Source organism: Ambystoma mexicanum, chromosome 2q, assembly GCF_040938575.1.
Source record: "Ambystoma mexicanum isolate Mex_15411 chromosome 2q, UKY_AmexF1_1, whole genome shotgun sequence".
NCBI lineage: Eukaryota > Metazoa > Chordata > Amphibia > Caudata > Ambystomatidae > Ambystoma > Ambystoma mexicanum.
In genome coordinates this window covers 306,544,935-306,561,122 of record NC_090924.1, presented here as the reverse complement: position 1 = coordinate 306,561,122, position 16,188 = coordinate 306,544,935, and the positions used below count along the sequence as shown (strand labels likewise).

Sequence of the window (16,188 nt, the reverse complement as noted above, 5' to 3'; positions counted from 1 at the left end):
ACACCAGTAAGTGTGGACCCAGAGAGTGCAGAGAGCAACGAGGGATCGAGTGAGACCATAAGTATAATAGAAAAATCAATCAGAAACTATCTAGCAGAAATGAAACGCTTTAGAAGAGGAAATAGATATCAACAAACGGGAATTGAGAATGAAAAGAGGTATATTTTTTAGAACCCACAGGCAAAAATATAGATCAGTCAAATGCAAATGTAAAGGAACAAGAGGAAAGGGAACAAAGAAATCAAAGAAATTAAGGAAGAGTAATTTAAACAAGAGCTCAACTCAGGCAGATTCGGAATATATATCTAATGATAATACCATAATTTGTCAGATAAAATGTTGAGTCAGGAGAAATGGACGGTCTTACTTAAAGGTTTAACAGTTGCACCTAGCATTAGGTTGAAACCCATTGAATTGTTTGTAGACACATACAACTTTTGCAGAAAATTGAAACTCAAGAAGTTTGTTTCCAAGTTAAATACAGGTATGCTACATGAAAGCATTGTGGCAACAGAGGAATCAACGTTTTCATTATTGGATTTGGAACACAACAAATTAATAATGCCATTAGAAGAGGAAGGGGAAACAAGCATACATACAATCCTGAATGATTTGGACTTTGAACAAAGAGTGAGGAGAGAAGATTGATTATGAGTGAAATCTAAATGTGTTCCTCCCTTAGCTAAAGAGAATGTCAGCAATGTATTTCGTGATGTAATTATTAGAGATATTTGTCAGTTAGACGACAAATTTAAATAAATCTAAACCCTATATGAAATACAATTTGTCTTGGGAACAAAAGAAAATCTTGAAAGCATTAAGAGAAGACCAATCGATGGTGTTTAAAGCTGCTGATAAGGGTGAAAACGTTGTTGTATTAAATATTAAAGATTACATTCAGATGGATTTAAATCACCTGCAAGACACAGGAAAATATAAAAGTATCACAGGGAAACCATGGGGAACTTTAATAGAACAAGTACAAACTACAGAAAAACACGGTTTGAAGAAGGCATGATAATTAAGGATTGTCAGAATAGACAAGTCAAAGATCCTAAATATCTGTTCATATATTTTTTTGCCAAAAATATATAAACCGTTTGACAACATATCTACAGCACGACCCATAGTTAATGGAATCGTCTCAAGTTTGGAAACAATATCAGCGTTTGTAGCACATTTTCTCAAATCTTTGGTCAGAAAACTAGGTTCCTATTCAGAGATAGTATGCACATTTTACAGCTGCTATAGAATATTACTTGGCAAAAGGATTACTGGCTGGTAACGTTAGATGTGGTCTCGTTATACACATCCATCAAACATCAATTTGCAACAGAAGCAATAGAGTATTTTTACAGTAAATACCAGCTACCTATTTTATGGGGGGGGGGGCGATGTTGGTGGATTTAGTACATTTTATCATCAAGAACAATAATTTATGTTTAATGTATTACATTTTCAACAATTTGTGAGAGCAGCAATAGGTTTAAAATGCTCCCTGTCTGTAGCCAATCTGTTTCTGGGTTACCTAAAAGACATCTATATCTTTAAACATCATACTAGGTCTGTTGTCAAATGGTGGCCTTTCGTAGATGACATTTTTATAATATCGGAGGTACGGAAGAAGATCTATTGGACTATGCAAATTGGTTGAATGCAAATAAATTTGATATCAAACTTACATTAGCACACAATAAGACAGGGATTTAATTTTTGGATTTAGGCATACAAATCAAAATTAATTTGATTGAGACCAAAACTTTGAGAAAACCTACAGAAGCTAATACTATGCTATGCAGAGATAGTTGAAAATGATTACCAAACATGTACCCTATGGAGAATTTGCAAGAGCCAAGAGGAAAATCTGCAGTTCTGATTTATTCAAACAGCAAAGTGACATTTTACAATCAAGATTTTAGCAAAGAGGATATGATAACAAAATAATCACCAAAAAGCACTAGATAAAGTGAACTGTCGGAGAAGAGAAGAGTTATTAATTACACGAGTTCATGAAGAAGGTACTGCCAAAAAATGGTTTATTACACAACATTAAACACAAAGTTATCTAGTACATAAACTATTAAAGAAGCATTAGAACATTTTGTTGTCAGATAAAATGCCCTGTTACCTTTTATTGACAAGGCACCAAAAATTGTGTATACGAAAGCTCCGACAATTTGGAATCTAATAGCCCCCAGCTTTTGTAAAAAAGAGAACGAACAGAATCAGGAAGGTTTACAGAGGTAAACAAAGAAAAGAAAAGAAAAGAAAAGAAAAGGGGTGGTGGTGTGAAGAATGGTCATAACTTCACCAAGGTACAATGCAGTGGACAGAGGGAACTCTCTTGCCCATTGCATGATACCAGTATAGACACTTGAAAAGTAGGTTCTGGTGCCACTCAAGACATTGCATGGTATCCATATTTAATAAGATAAGTGTCGCAGACTCAAAATTCCCGATGTTCCATCCCCCAAACCCCACTCGTTCCACAGGTTCAGAAAAACTTTCCTAGGTAACGCAAATATGGCAATGCAATGCCAGTGATCAAAACTAGTCACCGTCCTGCCAATCTGGTATATCCTTCTGTGCATGCAAAGCACATCTATGTTCAGCAAGCATGATACCGGAAGTTAATCACATCCTTATGTGACTGTACACCCAGAAGCACTTAGGACAGAACAAGACCATGGAAATTATATTTTATCAACATAATTCATAGAAAGGCGAATACATGATACATGTTGTCCAAATAGCAACCAGGGATGTCATTTCAGCAAAACGCCAGGGGTAGCAGAAGTGACATCACATGACCCTTGACATCTGATGACATCACAGAATGTGATGTCATTTGACCCCACGCCAAAGTGACATGATTCTTATTTAGGGTCACCGCTCAAAGTGTTACACTTGTGGAACCCCCTGTTTTTTTTAAGAGGCCTCAACAAAAATGCCAGCCACTCCAGAACCAAAGAGCCACATGGCACTGGCCACAGCCCAGGAGCTTCAATGTTTTGGGGTAGCGAGGGAGACTACAGGGGTAACAAGGGAGATCTCAGGGGTCACAGGTGCGACCCCTGACAACCCCTAAATGACGTCCCTAATAGCAACCCAGCAAAGTAAATTGGCACAGGGTTAGAAGGGGAAGGGGTGGATGGGCACCTTGCAAACAAACAAAATAAACAAATGCAGATGTGACTGCCCTGGGGCGCCACATCCCAACAATCACCCCTGCAACAGGAATAATCCCTCTGTATTGGGAATTCAGCGAGGCAGGACAAAAAAGCTGATGCTGGGCCCTGTTACCCTGAAATCAGCAGGATCATAGTGTTTCTAATTCCAGTGGAATGCGGGCAGTGCCACAGCAGCCAGAAATAGGCAGTGATGCATGGGACACTTTGGCCACATTCTGTGATCACTATTGGCTGCCACGCCCAAATACTGGGGTGTCTCCTCCAAAGCCTATGATATCAGTACTTCGTTGATTTGAGCACTTTCCCTACATGAAATTGAGTCCTCTACGAGGAAAACAGAATTCCATGAAGGAATCATTTAGTTCCATGTTTTGCTGGACTTTCCGTGAATACTTTTGTCGCAAATAGAAGCTGTAAAAGTGGACAGATGTTTTGTTTTCCCAGCAATCATCAATGCAGTGTTTTCTGAACTACTGTCTGTCACTCACATCCTCTCCCACAAACACATTGGGCCTCATTACAAGCGTGGCGGTCCGGGAACTACAGTACTGATAAGCATGCTGGTACCGTAGTTCCCGGAACACCATACTACGGGCTGTGCTCGCGGGTGCCTGACAGTCTGCCAGGTTTTTCCTGGCGGGCTGACTGGCACCCGCGAGCACAGCACGTCAGATGCACCGGCACAACTCTGCATGTGCCGGTGCATCCGGCGTCCCCATCCCCATTCAGCCCTATGGGGCCGAATAGGGATGGGGAGTCCCATGTTACCGGCACCCACAAATGGGCAATTACTGGGTCCGCCAAGCTCGGCATGACCCGGTTCTAGCCCATTCATGGGTGCCGGAAAAAATGCAACTCCGCGGCAGCCGTGCCGCTTTTAACGGCACCGCTACCACCAGAGTTGTAATGAGGCCCATTCTCTTTCACATGTTCGCTCTCTAACATTATGTTCATATAAATAAACAGTGTTTGAAGTGGAATGTGGAATCAAGGGGGGCTCTAAATAGTTGGCGTACCTTAAATATGGGCTGCCTGGGGGGAGGATTTTCGAAAGGAGCGGTTGGCGCACTGCTATTGATACAATCATTTCTCTTTTTGTCATTTTATCACAGACGCCAAACTCAAAGAAAGGGCTGCCTATGGGGGCCAGGCAGCTGTGACTAAAAAACAAAAGTAGCGGCAGGTGCACCAACAGATATGAAAGCAGTTCACCCCCCCTCTCCGTTTGGTTCTTAATCAGAGGCTCAGACCCTGCCTAAGAAACAAAAGCAGGGGGGCGCACCGCTATCATACGTATTGTGCACCTGCCTCTCTGTTTGTTTTATAAACAGAAGCGCTTACCCCCGCAGGTAGCCCTTTCACTATACGGCAGAGACAAACTCTGTTAAGTGAAAGGGTTGCCTTGTGGGCTAGTGGAGGTAAGGGGGCTGTCCCCAGCACAGTTACAACCCTGCAAATAAATCCTTGATATCAACTTGCTTTTTCTTGCGGGAGTAAGACTGTGATGCGGGATCAACAATGTCGCTTATTTTCAAGTCCCGAACCTAAAAATGCTGCTACAGACCGGTGTCAAAGTCTTATGCCTGTTTTAACACCTTTATTTAAACTCCAAAACATGTTTTGTGGATTTTTGAAGGCTGATGTGGGGATCAGAACGAGAGTTACCTTTCAGCCTCCCTTTTCCTCGCCATCTCCAAAAATCACTTGTTTTTACGGCAGCATGGCATTTTCATGCTGGCATAAAACCAATTGTTTCCTATGGAATCCTCCTGCTTGTTAGACCAGCAATAAACAGGCGGATTCCATGGGAATCCATTGTATGCGTGCCTGTCGTGCATAAATGGCACGTGGTATTTACTTATTTTGCACGGCAGATAGCAAAAGGAGTCCTAAAGGTAATCACACATCCACTTTACACCTCTCTTTTGCACTCCGGTTTGCAAATGAAGAACTTTATGTGCCGGGGAAGTGCTTGCCTAAAGTGCAAACATAGCAGGTCACTGCGGTGTAACTTAATTAAAAATAAATGAGTCCCACAGTGTCTAAAGGACTTCACTCTCTGCGTCGCAGGGTGTCAGCAAAAGGCCAAAATTGGGATCATTCTTTTTTGGCTCTTTTTGCATGCAGAGAGGCAAACTGCAACCAGTAATCACTAAGAAAAAAAGATTGTAAAGCTAGCATGTAAAGAAAAAAACCAATATACTTACATAATAAAATGGGAATGAAATCAATGACCACATCCCCAAATGAAAATATGTGATAAGAGATTTTATGAAGAGAAACCACTTGTGTCACTATTACCTAACTCAGGTTTTGGGCGGAGCAGTAATGCGACGGTAATAGCGTTACTGCCGCATTTTTGCCTCTCTGCCTAACCCCTGATGACCTCCATGGTAACCTATTCTTCCAGAGAATGAACGAGAAAAATTAAAGATAATAAAGTAAAGAAAAGTTCTAGGAGTTTCTAGGGCTGCCTTTTATTTGCCACCTCCCAAGAAGTTTGTGGAACCAGTGTGAACGAAGTCCATTTGAAAGCCCTGCCATCAGAGTGGCCGTCCTAGCTGCATAGAAACACTGCGATTACCTTTCTGTCATGAGACGAACAAACCTGTGTTTAGATTCAAGGACCGGACTTACCAGCACTGTTCCGTTGTTCAAGTGCTCGATAAAGTCGCGTTTGTTGTTATACGCCTGCAGGAGGGAGGTCAGGAGACTTCCGTTTCCGATGAATGCCGAGGAGCTCAGAGCGTCAGCAAAGTCTCCGGCTGGGATTGTGTTCACCACCTGCAAGCAACGGTCGCAGACACATTAACAACACTGCGAGCTTGGGGGAATTGCCCTGTATTTCTGTGTGAAGGTTGGAGAACACTAGTGATAATATATGTTTACATCCTGTACGAAGAAAGACTGCTTACATTTGATTGCAGTTTTTTCACTTATCTCTCAGTTCCACACTGCAAACAGGTCTGGGTTGTTGTGTTTTTTAATTGGTTTCACAAACGTTTATCTCCTAAATGATTCTATTAAAGCTTATAAGGCAGACATTCAACTACATTGATCACTCGGAAATGGCTGAAGGTGGCGTGCCAGTGCAATACAACACAAATATATATATATATGAATATATATATATATATGTATATATATATATATATATATATACACACGCATCACTAAATCTTATGTTATATTGAAACACACACACACAAACACGAACTGTATCAACCAGTGAGTCAGAGTGCATTATTTCAAGCTGATGGCATTCCATCTTACTCAATATTTGAGCATGACCTGCTCACTTCCTGTGTCAGTAACTTACTTCCTGTCTCAGTAACTCACATGCCATGCATCCTACTCATATAATATCTCAGTAGGGTGGGAAATGCTTCTTGTATTGTCATCATTCATGTGTGCCTTACTCATGAAGACATCATTAGATGAATCCTTTAATAGCATCAGAAATTAGCCCCCTTAGCTATTTCTACTGAAATGAGTGTGCCTTTACTGTGATAAGTCAGTATACTAGCTGCACATTTTGCACAATCAAACTTAAAGTCTCTCTTGGTCATCTGTGTGCTGACCAGTGGGTGGAAAGCTGCCACATTCTTCGCCAATGGCAACCCTGAGGATGATTTCTTGCAGTGAGAAATAATCTTAGTTAACAAACAGGATTGTCTACACACAACAATGAAGAACAACCACTTGCTTCAACTACTTGATGATCCCTTTAGTGAGCAAACCCGAAGAGAACCCCACCGACATTTTCCTCAAAAACATTCAGGCGAAAATGTGCCAGTGCCCGAGCCTGTGCGGTATGCAACCTATTTAACATATTCACCATCACAAAATAACATAAAATCATTTACCTCTGAGATCCGTCCAGGTGGAACGATGGAGAAAGCGTCTTGCAGGTTCAAAAAGGTGCCAAACCCAAGGAACGCCCCCCTCAGATACACAGAGAAACTGGATGCATTTGAGAAGCAGGAAAGCGATCGACCTTAGAAAGCAGAAGGAGAAGGCCAACAATGTATTTTCTATTGTAATTGGACCCATTCTTAACATTGTAGGAACAATTAATTAAAAGCAATGCTTGAGTAGTCAAGGCAGAGTAATCCAATCCCCAGAGGGGTCTTACCCTTTTCCACTGACAGTATTTGAGTATACACAGCCTGCTGGGTAATGTTAGTAAAGTTCGTGATTAAGTTGTCGAGAGCGTGTGTCCTGCAACAGACATAAAAAAAAGGGTTATAACACCAGCTACTAAACTGAAGGCTTCAAGGGTTAGAGGTTACATCACATTTGCCTTGGTGGTAGGGTGGAATGGCAGTGTTGTTTTAGTTCATCTGCACCGTGGCAAGTGCTGGGAAGAGAGGGTAGCCCAGGGGCAATGAGTTTGTCTGGGAGGCAGGACAATGCAGAGCGACACAGGTTAGATTCCCGGCCCTGTGCTCTTCAGCATTGAGTGAGTTATAAAATATTAATTCATTAATGACTGTAATACCTTGTTAAAGAAACGTGGCTCTCCTTATGAGTTTGCTGGTATCCCAGTGGGAAACCGGCAAACTCCAGTACCGTGTCTGCCGGAATAACCGGCAAATTCTAAGCGGCGGAAACGCTGGTAAATCTCCATTCCATGGACTCCCATAGGACTTACAGTTTGCCGGACCGGAAAAAGGGCCGGCACACATTGCCGGCACTATATTTCCAGAACGGCCAACTTATAATGGGGCCTGAGTGGACAGTTTATAAAATATTCTACATACCTTTTGCATTCTATTCCACAGCTGCTGAAGTCCACCTGTAGTTTGCCTGTTAAGAACTATCATTTTTTATTTATTGTACGGTATTATTTTGTTGGGGTTTGATTTCAATGACGCGATCTGCCACGTAGGTCAGGAGCAGAAAAGACGTGGTGACACTGCTAGGCAACTTGAATACATGTATATTTAGCTTCACTTAGCTCTATATTTGAACATGGGGCCTGATTACAGAAACTTTGCGCTGGTGCAAGTGCAAAGTTTGCACGGTATTAGCACTAGGGCAAAGTTTGCCCTATTTTTAAAAACAACTGGACACATTTAAAAACTATTGCACCTCGACAAGTGCAGTTTGGCATATTAAAAGCACCAGGGCTAAAATTGCTGTAGTGCAATAAAGATGCATTTTCACAACATTTTTGCACCAAGGCAAAGTTTGCCCTAGTGCTAATACGGAATTGTATTAGCACTAGGGAAAAGTTTGCCCTGATGCAACAATGCATAAAAAATGCATCTTTTTAGCAGAGGAGCAATTTTAGCCCTGGTGCTTTAATATGCCAAACTGCACTTGTCGAGGAGCAATGGTTTTTAATGTGTCCAGGTGTTTTTTAAAAACAGGGCAAACTTTGCCCTAGTGCTAATACCGTGCAAACTTTGCACTTGCACCAGTGCAAAGGTTTATGCAATCTGGCCCATGGATATACATTATCCTTTTGATTTTCATGTTACAGAACAAGATTTAAAAATGTAACTACATATTTAAAATAAGTAAACGTGTTATCATGGCTTCAGCAATGTTGATATAAAGGGCTACTTACATGTTTTGGATGGCAGAGCATGGCCTTGACAGCACTCCCGCGAAAAGTCCAGGGACCAGTGAGCTGTTTAGTGCCGGAAGTAAAATTGTGAGGCGGGAACCGATCCACGTGGAAAACTCAGTGTCGTTTGCTGTGGTGAGATTGGCTTTTCCTAACACTTGGTCCAACAGTGTGTACCGGATATCACCTTGCAGCTGGATGTTGGGCTGGTGATCACAAGCACAGACAGTACACAGTGTAAGTTGGCTAGGTTTAAAACTGGTAATTGCTATTTATTTATTTATTTATTTATTTATTTTGTAAAGCGTGCCCAACCCGGAGGCATCTCGGTGCCGTTCTAAGTGGAGAGACATAATGGTTACATGGTTGCGCATATTAATAGACATAACATGAAATGCAATACGGAATATACAATATGGAAGCCTTAGGAACTGTTGTGTCAGTGACATGGCAAGCTAGTTCGTCAAACAACGAAAGTCCGAGCGGCCATGGTGGAAGGATAGTGCTGTGTAGATCTTGGTGTTTCACAGCACTGTTCTGTTACTAGACAATGTAATGGCTCTGGGCCTCATCTCGAATTTGGTGGAAATTCAACGGTGAATCTGCCAAATTACAGCCTAATCCGATTACTGTTACCGCCGATGGATCCCCCCACTGGGTTTACCACAGGATTACAGATGGTGGCAATTCCCCATTTTTGGACTCCATAGGACTGCATGGGGATTTTTGTTGCAGATTTTCGGCTGGTGGATTTAGCGTGCAGGTAATCCGCCCATTTTTGGAGGTAAAGTGGCAGATTCATCTCCAGCTTGTTGCTGGAGCTACATTTTCCACTTTACCACCAATGTTATAATTCGGCGTGGCAGGAATAATTGTGGTAATTCCGTTACCGCCCCAAAAAACATTGGCAACAGGATTACCGCCCCTTTTGTCCTGCACCGCTGAACTGGTAATGAGGTCCTATGTGTTTTCTGTGGATGGATGAAAGACGAAAGTGACTCGACTGGAACCTGGGTCTGTGACCAGTACATCTACAGATTTCAACAGCGAGCATTTTAACTCACTGAGCTATCATATAGGTTGCAATTAGAATGAAATAGAACGTTGGAGGGAATGGGGGTTTACCTGCTAACAGATCTTTCAGGAAAGCAGTGTCAACACTATATTTTTTTTAAGCAATGAATAACCCATGTTGTGCTCAGGAAATGCATAACAGCGGCTGGGCTAGCTTTCTACACACATATGTCACTTTTAGAAAGGGCGTGACCCCTGCAGCCACAAGACACTGCCTGTTTCGAGGTTGCACCTCTAGCTTTATAATTACCAAAGCATGCCTATCACATCACGCCAGCGAGCCTCACCTTAGGTGATCTAAGGTGCAGTGCCCACTCGAGATCATAGTAGCTGGGAGTGGTGATCACCGCACTCCAAAGCGTCGCAAAGTCTGAAGTGTGTACATGAAAAAGTTTGAAAGATGGATGGATGTAGTTTGCAGGTTACGCTCAAAGTGGCACTGCTTCAGGACACAGACATAATGCTGAGAATTTGAATAACGTTATTAAAGCTGAAAACTGCATGTATCAGTATAGGTTTTGATATAGCACATTGCTTCCTTGTGCACCTATTCTCCAAGTCTACTCTCCAAATCACTCTAATATGCTGGCAAGACATAAAGGAGAGATAGCCAAATTAGCGGATACTGGGTTAGCTATTTGCATTCAAAAGAAGGGCACTTTTGTATTTACCAATGTGCACCAACACTCTGGAGATTAACCTTGGGAGGCTCTTCAGAAAAAGATTGACTTGCTTAAAATGGAAATCTGGTGCATCAACTCTCCACCATTGTGCGGGTGGGAGTGGGGGGTAGGGGAGGGCGTGTCCACGGGTCAGACTGCCCAGAGCACTCTACTCCATTAAAAATGAATCTGCCTTTAAAAAAGAGTCACAAGCTCTGCATTGGCCCTATTGCCAAACTTGCCTTAAAGAAATACGCAAGCACCACATCAGCCCCACAGCATTGTCTCTTTATGCATACAATGGTTGCTAGGCAACATAGAGCCCGCCAACGGTTCTGGAGAAACATGCTGCTGTCATCGCCCTGTCCGGACTTCGAGACCCCCGAAGCAGCAGCATGTAAACCAAGGTTAAACCAAGGTTAAACAAAACGTATTTGCGTGAGTGTGTACTGGAATGTGTTGCAGTGTGTATGCAACATTTGGAATGTGTGTTTGAGTGAGTGTGTGAATGTGTGTGTGTGTGTGTGTGTGAGAGAGAGAGAGAGACTGACTAACAATGCGGATGTGCAAGAGAGATGAGTAATTTGCTGTTGGGGGCAGTGAAAGTGATTTTCAGTGACAGTTACTGGCATAGATTGGGTCTGCAGTTTCATGAAAGTGATTTACAGTGACAGTTACTGGCATAGATTGGGTCTGCAGTTTCATGAAAGTGATTTTCAGTGACAGTTACTGGCATAGATTGGGTCTGCAGTTTCATGAAAGTGATTTACAGTCCCCATTCTGGAATACAGTATGAGACTGAGGGGTATAGACGCCAGTGGGTCTGCACTGGCTCTGTGTTATAGATATAATATTATATGTGTACACACATGAGGTGAGTGATTTAGAAGAGGCACCAGGCATCCACCAAAGATATAGACGTCATTCCCACTGAGGTTAATATAGGAATATTTGAGATAGAGGGTCAGAATATTTTCCTTTCCCATCTATATGAAGATGGTTTGAGGATCGGCGCATAAGAATCTTGATTTTTGAAGCATATTAAGTTATGCCTTGAGGACGACCGTTGGTCGAAACATGTGTCAGCTGCATTCTTAAGCCCAACATATGGCCTTATTAAACCGATTTGGAGTTACAAAGCATGTTTTGAATTTCGGAGAATCTTTATTCTAAACGCAAGAGTGGCACTTTTTGCCCTGCGCAATCCACCCTTCCCTATCAAACAAAGTATTCCCATACTGGAATAGACTGTGGCTACAGCTCCATGAGAGGGATTTACACTCACCATACTGGGAAAAGATGGTGGCCGTAGTCATTTACAGTCAGTTTATGTTTTAGGACCTGTGTCCTGAGGTTGTGACTGAAGCTTTATGAAAGTTATTTACAGTCATAATATTGTTATTGGCTGCACCCAGTGGTGAAGGGTATGTTTGGGTGCCAGGGGCCAAGTCCCTTGTTTCAAAGCTAGGTGAAAGATGTAAGGTTTGATTATAAAATGTAACTCTTTCAACTCATGCTTTGCTCAGCGCACAGCTGCAGCAGCGTCATCATCATGTGCACTGCAGATGCATGGTGCAGGAGGGGTCTGGGATAATCCTTCCAAAGGACTGGAAATTGCTGAGAAGGATATCCTTTGATAAATTAAAAGTTATCAACGTGAGCTTCTTTGAAAAAAAACAAAAACTTGCAGTCAGCAGTATCAGGATAAAAATTGTTTTCAATTACTTTGACCAGTTTTCTTAAACCTTTTTGGTTTAAAAAATGTAAATGTCTTATTTTGGTTTTGCCAATCTTTTCTTGATTTGTTTTTAGTTTATTGTCCATCCATAACAGTGCATGGGCCCCCGTCTGCTCTACTCCCCTCTGTTATTACTACAGTCACCCTTCTGTGATCTCCAGGGCTTTGATATCTTAGGGTCCTTATGGGCTTACTGCTATTGTATTTTTGCATTTGAATTTATTAGGACTTCAAAGCGCTATTGCCTAAGTAATGTCCATATAAAATGTTGGTATATCATCAAGCAATAAGGACAAATAGAATTATCCTGATTAAAAGAATTCAGTTGGAAAGAGCTGAAAGAAGATGAGATTTAAGAAAGGAACTTAAAAGTTGGAGAGATGGTGATGAGCAGACAGATAAGCAGAGACAGAGAGTTCCAGTGCATAGTGGCCAAGAACGAGAAAAACGGATGCAAGATGGGGCGCGGGGGGGGGGGGTACTAAAGAAGGAATTAGGATTGTGATAATATAGAGAGAGAGGGGAGGGCGAGTATACAGTAATAACAGATGAGCCGTAAAGTGGAGCTAGACCACAGATACACTTGGAAACTATAGTGAGGCAGTGAGGAAAGAAAAGACAGCAGGGAGGAGGTGATGGAGGTATGTGGGGAAAGATAGAAAAGAAGACAGATAGCTGAGTTTAGGTAGAAAGGGGAGGAGTAGGATTAGAAGCAGGGAGGTCAATGAAGAGTACAGAGCAATAGTCAATACTGGAAAAGGCGGGAGATATGAGGAGAAGCTTAGTAGCCTGGAAAGATAAAAGGGGGCAAGCACTTGTTTAAAGACTGTGGCAGTTGCCTGCCTGTATTGGACTGCTGAGAATGCTGTCGCTTTGTGTTGTAGAGGGATGGGTAGGAAAGGTCAGGGTCCTAGGTAGGTTTATGAACCCAGCTAAAAGGGCCACAAACCCTTACCATGTAACAGATGCCAAGAGGTCTCTCTGACATGAGCCCAAGATCTGTTCTATTGGTCAAGTCTCCATACTGATCAAATGTTATCATTCACTCCATTGATTGGCCCTTCTGCTGAGAGCCTGGGAAGCGTGATCAATGGCTACACGCGCATTAGCCAATACCAGCTTCTGAACAACCCTTTGCTCCATTCACACCGGAAGGAAGGACATAGGAAGTCCAGGTTGGGGGTGACTACATTACGTGAGCTTTGTAGGAGGTCTAACAACCAAAATTGTTCAGTTCATTGTTAACATCTTTTAAACTGATTTTAATTTAAAAATACAGCATGTTCTATTCAATGAAATATTCTTCCGAGCAGCAGTTTAGATTAGAAGTTAGCAAATACTAAGGCAAAACTCAAATCTGTACAAACGAATACCGTACAGATCACCGGAAAAAGGAGATTTTAAAAAGCCTATCTTTGTCACCCAGGGCTGTAGGTTCCTAGGCACTGAGCTATGGATCTTCAGTCATATAGGTTAGGTAGCTTTCAGTCTTTTTCTCCCAATAAATACTGCATGCACCTAGTTTCAAAGTACCCACTTCACGGTTTATGGGAGGTGGGGTTAGGAAGGTGCGTGCGTGTGCGTGCATCTGACGAATTGATTTCTGCCCTGCAGGAGTACAAGGATATGTAGAGGCTAAAGCGCCAACTCAACCCTCAAACTTCAACAAACCAAGAGCCAACACAATCATAAAGGTAAAACAGGCACAGTGATGAGATATAACTCCTTCGCCTTTTGTGGTAAGGTGGGCCGAGGGAAGGCTATACTCTGTGAATGTGGTTTAGTAGCAACTCAAACAGCGAACTTTAACAGTCCAAAATAAAGGAACATCCAATCAAGGTTCTATGAAAATATATACTTTAATCAAATACACCATGTACAATAAGAACTAACTAGGAAGCAGGGCGAAAACCCATCTCTGTAGAAGAAAAACAGAACACAGAATATGCAAAGATAGAATAGATGCAGCACTCTGGTTAATGGGTAATGCGACAGGGGAGAAAAGGCAATTAGATGACCGCAATGTTCAAAAGGATATGTCTTGAGCTTGTAACAGAAGAACAGGGATTGAAAGGACTTATCCAGTATCCAAATGTCTTGCCGGTTCGTCGGGATGGAACCAGGCTTCTCACTGTCATTCGCAGGTTCTCTTCGGTTAGAGAATGCGCCAGTCACGATGGTCCAGCTCAAGCATGCGTCGAGTTGGGGTGGAACATAAGGGAGCTGCGGTCTTGAAGTGTCTACTCACGCTGTACAGATCGGGCAGTCACCAGGTTCGGTTGGCCGTCCAGGGTCGATGGCGGTTGAGATGGTACCAGGATGCACAGGGGAGTTGATTTGATGCAGAGTCTCGGAGGTCTCTGATTGCGGGACACCAGGTTCGGGTCGATCGACTTACAGGAGCGGCGATGAAGAAGCTTGTGCTCCGATCGGTGGTTTGAGCAATGCAAGGAAGCAGTACTTTGTTGGTTCGAGCCGAGGCAACAATATGCTTCAGCTGGCGCAGTCCAGAGTTGAATGGAGTGATGAATGCCGAAAGCAGCTTTAAAGGGTCCTGGAGGTTGGTTTGGCGCCGAACATCCTTGAATCACGACTCGCAGCAGGTGAGCATTGAAAACACATGGATCTTGGCTGTTCGGGCTTTCAGCAGCTGTGAGTCCCACTCCAGGGTGTCAAGGGCCAGGTTTAGTCAATGTCTCGGGCTCCCAGACACGGGGGAGGGTGGCAGGCACTTGCATGGGTCCTGCAACATGGTGAGGTCCCAGGCAACAGGGTGGTTGGCAGAGATGCAGTCTTGGTCCAGCAGCAGAGTTCACCCCAATGGTCCCTGGGGACGGTTAGGGGACAGAGCTTGCCTCTTCCTTGGAATATCTGTTTTCACCTCACAACTGAAGGACATTAAAAGGACTGCTCTCTCTGTAGGGTCCAGAGAAATCTTCTTCCAGGGTTGTATTCCAGAGATGATTCCAACATGATACAAAGAAGTGGTGGGAGACCCCTTCTTTCAAAGGTAAAAGTCCACAGGTGACTGGACTAAAGCTAGCCTCCTTTTGGGGCCCAATCACTGCTCTTGAAATGAGAGGCCTTTGCTCTTCCCTCATCACACTCAATGTGCTTTATGCTACAGGAAGTGGAGTGGACAGGAAAGAGAGCGGGACAAACAGAAACACGATGGCAGAATTTTTCGCCACCTGTACAGATGCCTCCCTTCCTACAAATACCCCACCCCCTTCCCTTCTCAATAGAATCAAAGGCCTTTAGAAATGCAACACCCTGGTGTGAGTCGTAGCCCTTTCTGAATCAGTGTGCCCTTTTATTTGTGTTCCCAGGGCAGCTTCCCGTCGGTTGCCTGTTCATGGGGAAAGGCTATTGGCATGGAGTTTATGAAAAGGGAATCTGATCAGCAGATTTCATTTTCAGAGATGGAATTACCCGCATCATTTTTTATTTAAGAAAAATAAAAATGCCAGAGCTTTCACACCCTTGCCAGATGGCAATTCATCACTGCATGCGTGTGTGTGTGTGTGTGTGTTTCAAAAGGGCCGTATTTTGGTCTTCCAAAACACCCACCAGACCCATACATGTTACTAGACAGTGACTGAGAAGATGAGGAGAGAAAGTGAGAAAAACAAAACAAATAACTCTTGGACTCACTTGGATGTTGAATTTAATAGTGTGCTCCACCAATGCTTCTGAGCCAGACACAAAGTTCATCACATTCAACACATTGGACAGTGTGATCAGTGACCCTTTGGTAGCTTATATGCCAGCCACTTCACCTTTGTGAATGGGTGTGTCCTTTGACTCCTGTTGCCAGGACAGCTTCCTGTGGAGTGGCTGTCTCTGGGTAAAGGGTGTTGCTGCCCTTACAAAGGAACAGAGACAGGCAATACCCCAAGGCTACAGTCCTGCCAGTGGACAGGGAAATCCTTGTCTGGAATGAATACA

At 43.0% G+C, this 16,188-nt stretch overlaps 1 protein-coding gene across 4 annotated transcripts in view; it reads right to left on the bottom strand.

Moving 5' to 3' along the window:
* The window catches only part of LOC138569359 (uncharacterized), a 1,262,132-nt gene that overhangs the window by 786,250 nt on the left and 459,694 nt on the right, over positions 1-16,188 (bottom strand). For all 4 annotated transcript variants that reach the window (XM_069647272.1, XM_069647275.1, XM_069647274.1 and 1 more), the window contains 4 exons: positions 8,767-8,972; positions 7,327-7,412; positions 7,058-7,188; positions 5,829-5,975 (listed from right to left, as the gene is read on the bottom strand). In XM_069647272.1, the coding sequence (XP_069503373.1) occupies positions 5,829-5,975; positions 7,058-7,188; positions 7,327-7,412; positions 8,767-8,972 (570 nt within the window). The remainder of the gene's footprint in view (positions 1-5,828; positions 5,976-7,057; positions 7,189-7,326; positions 7,413-8,766; positions 8,973-16,188) is intronic.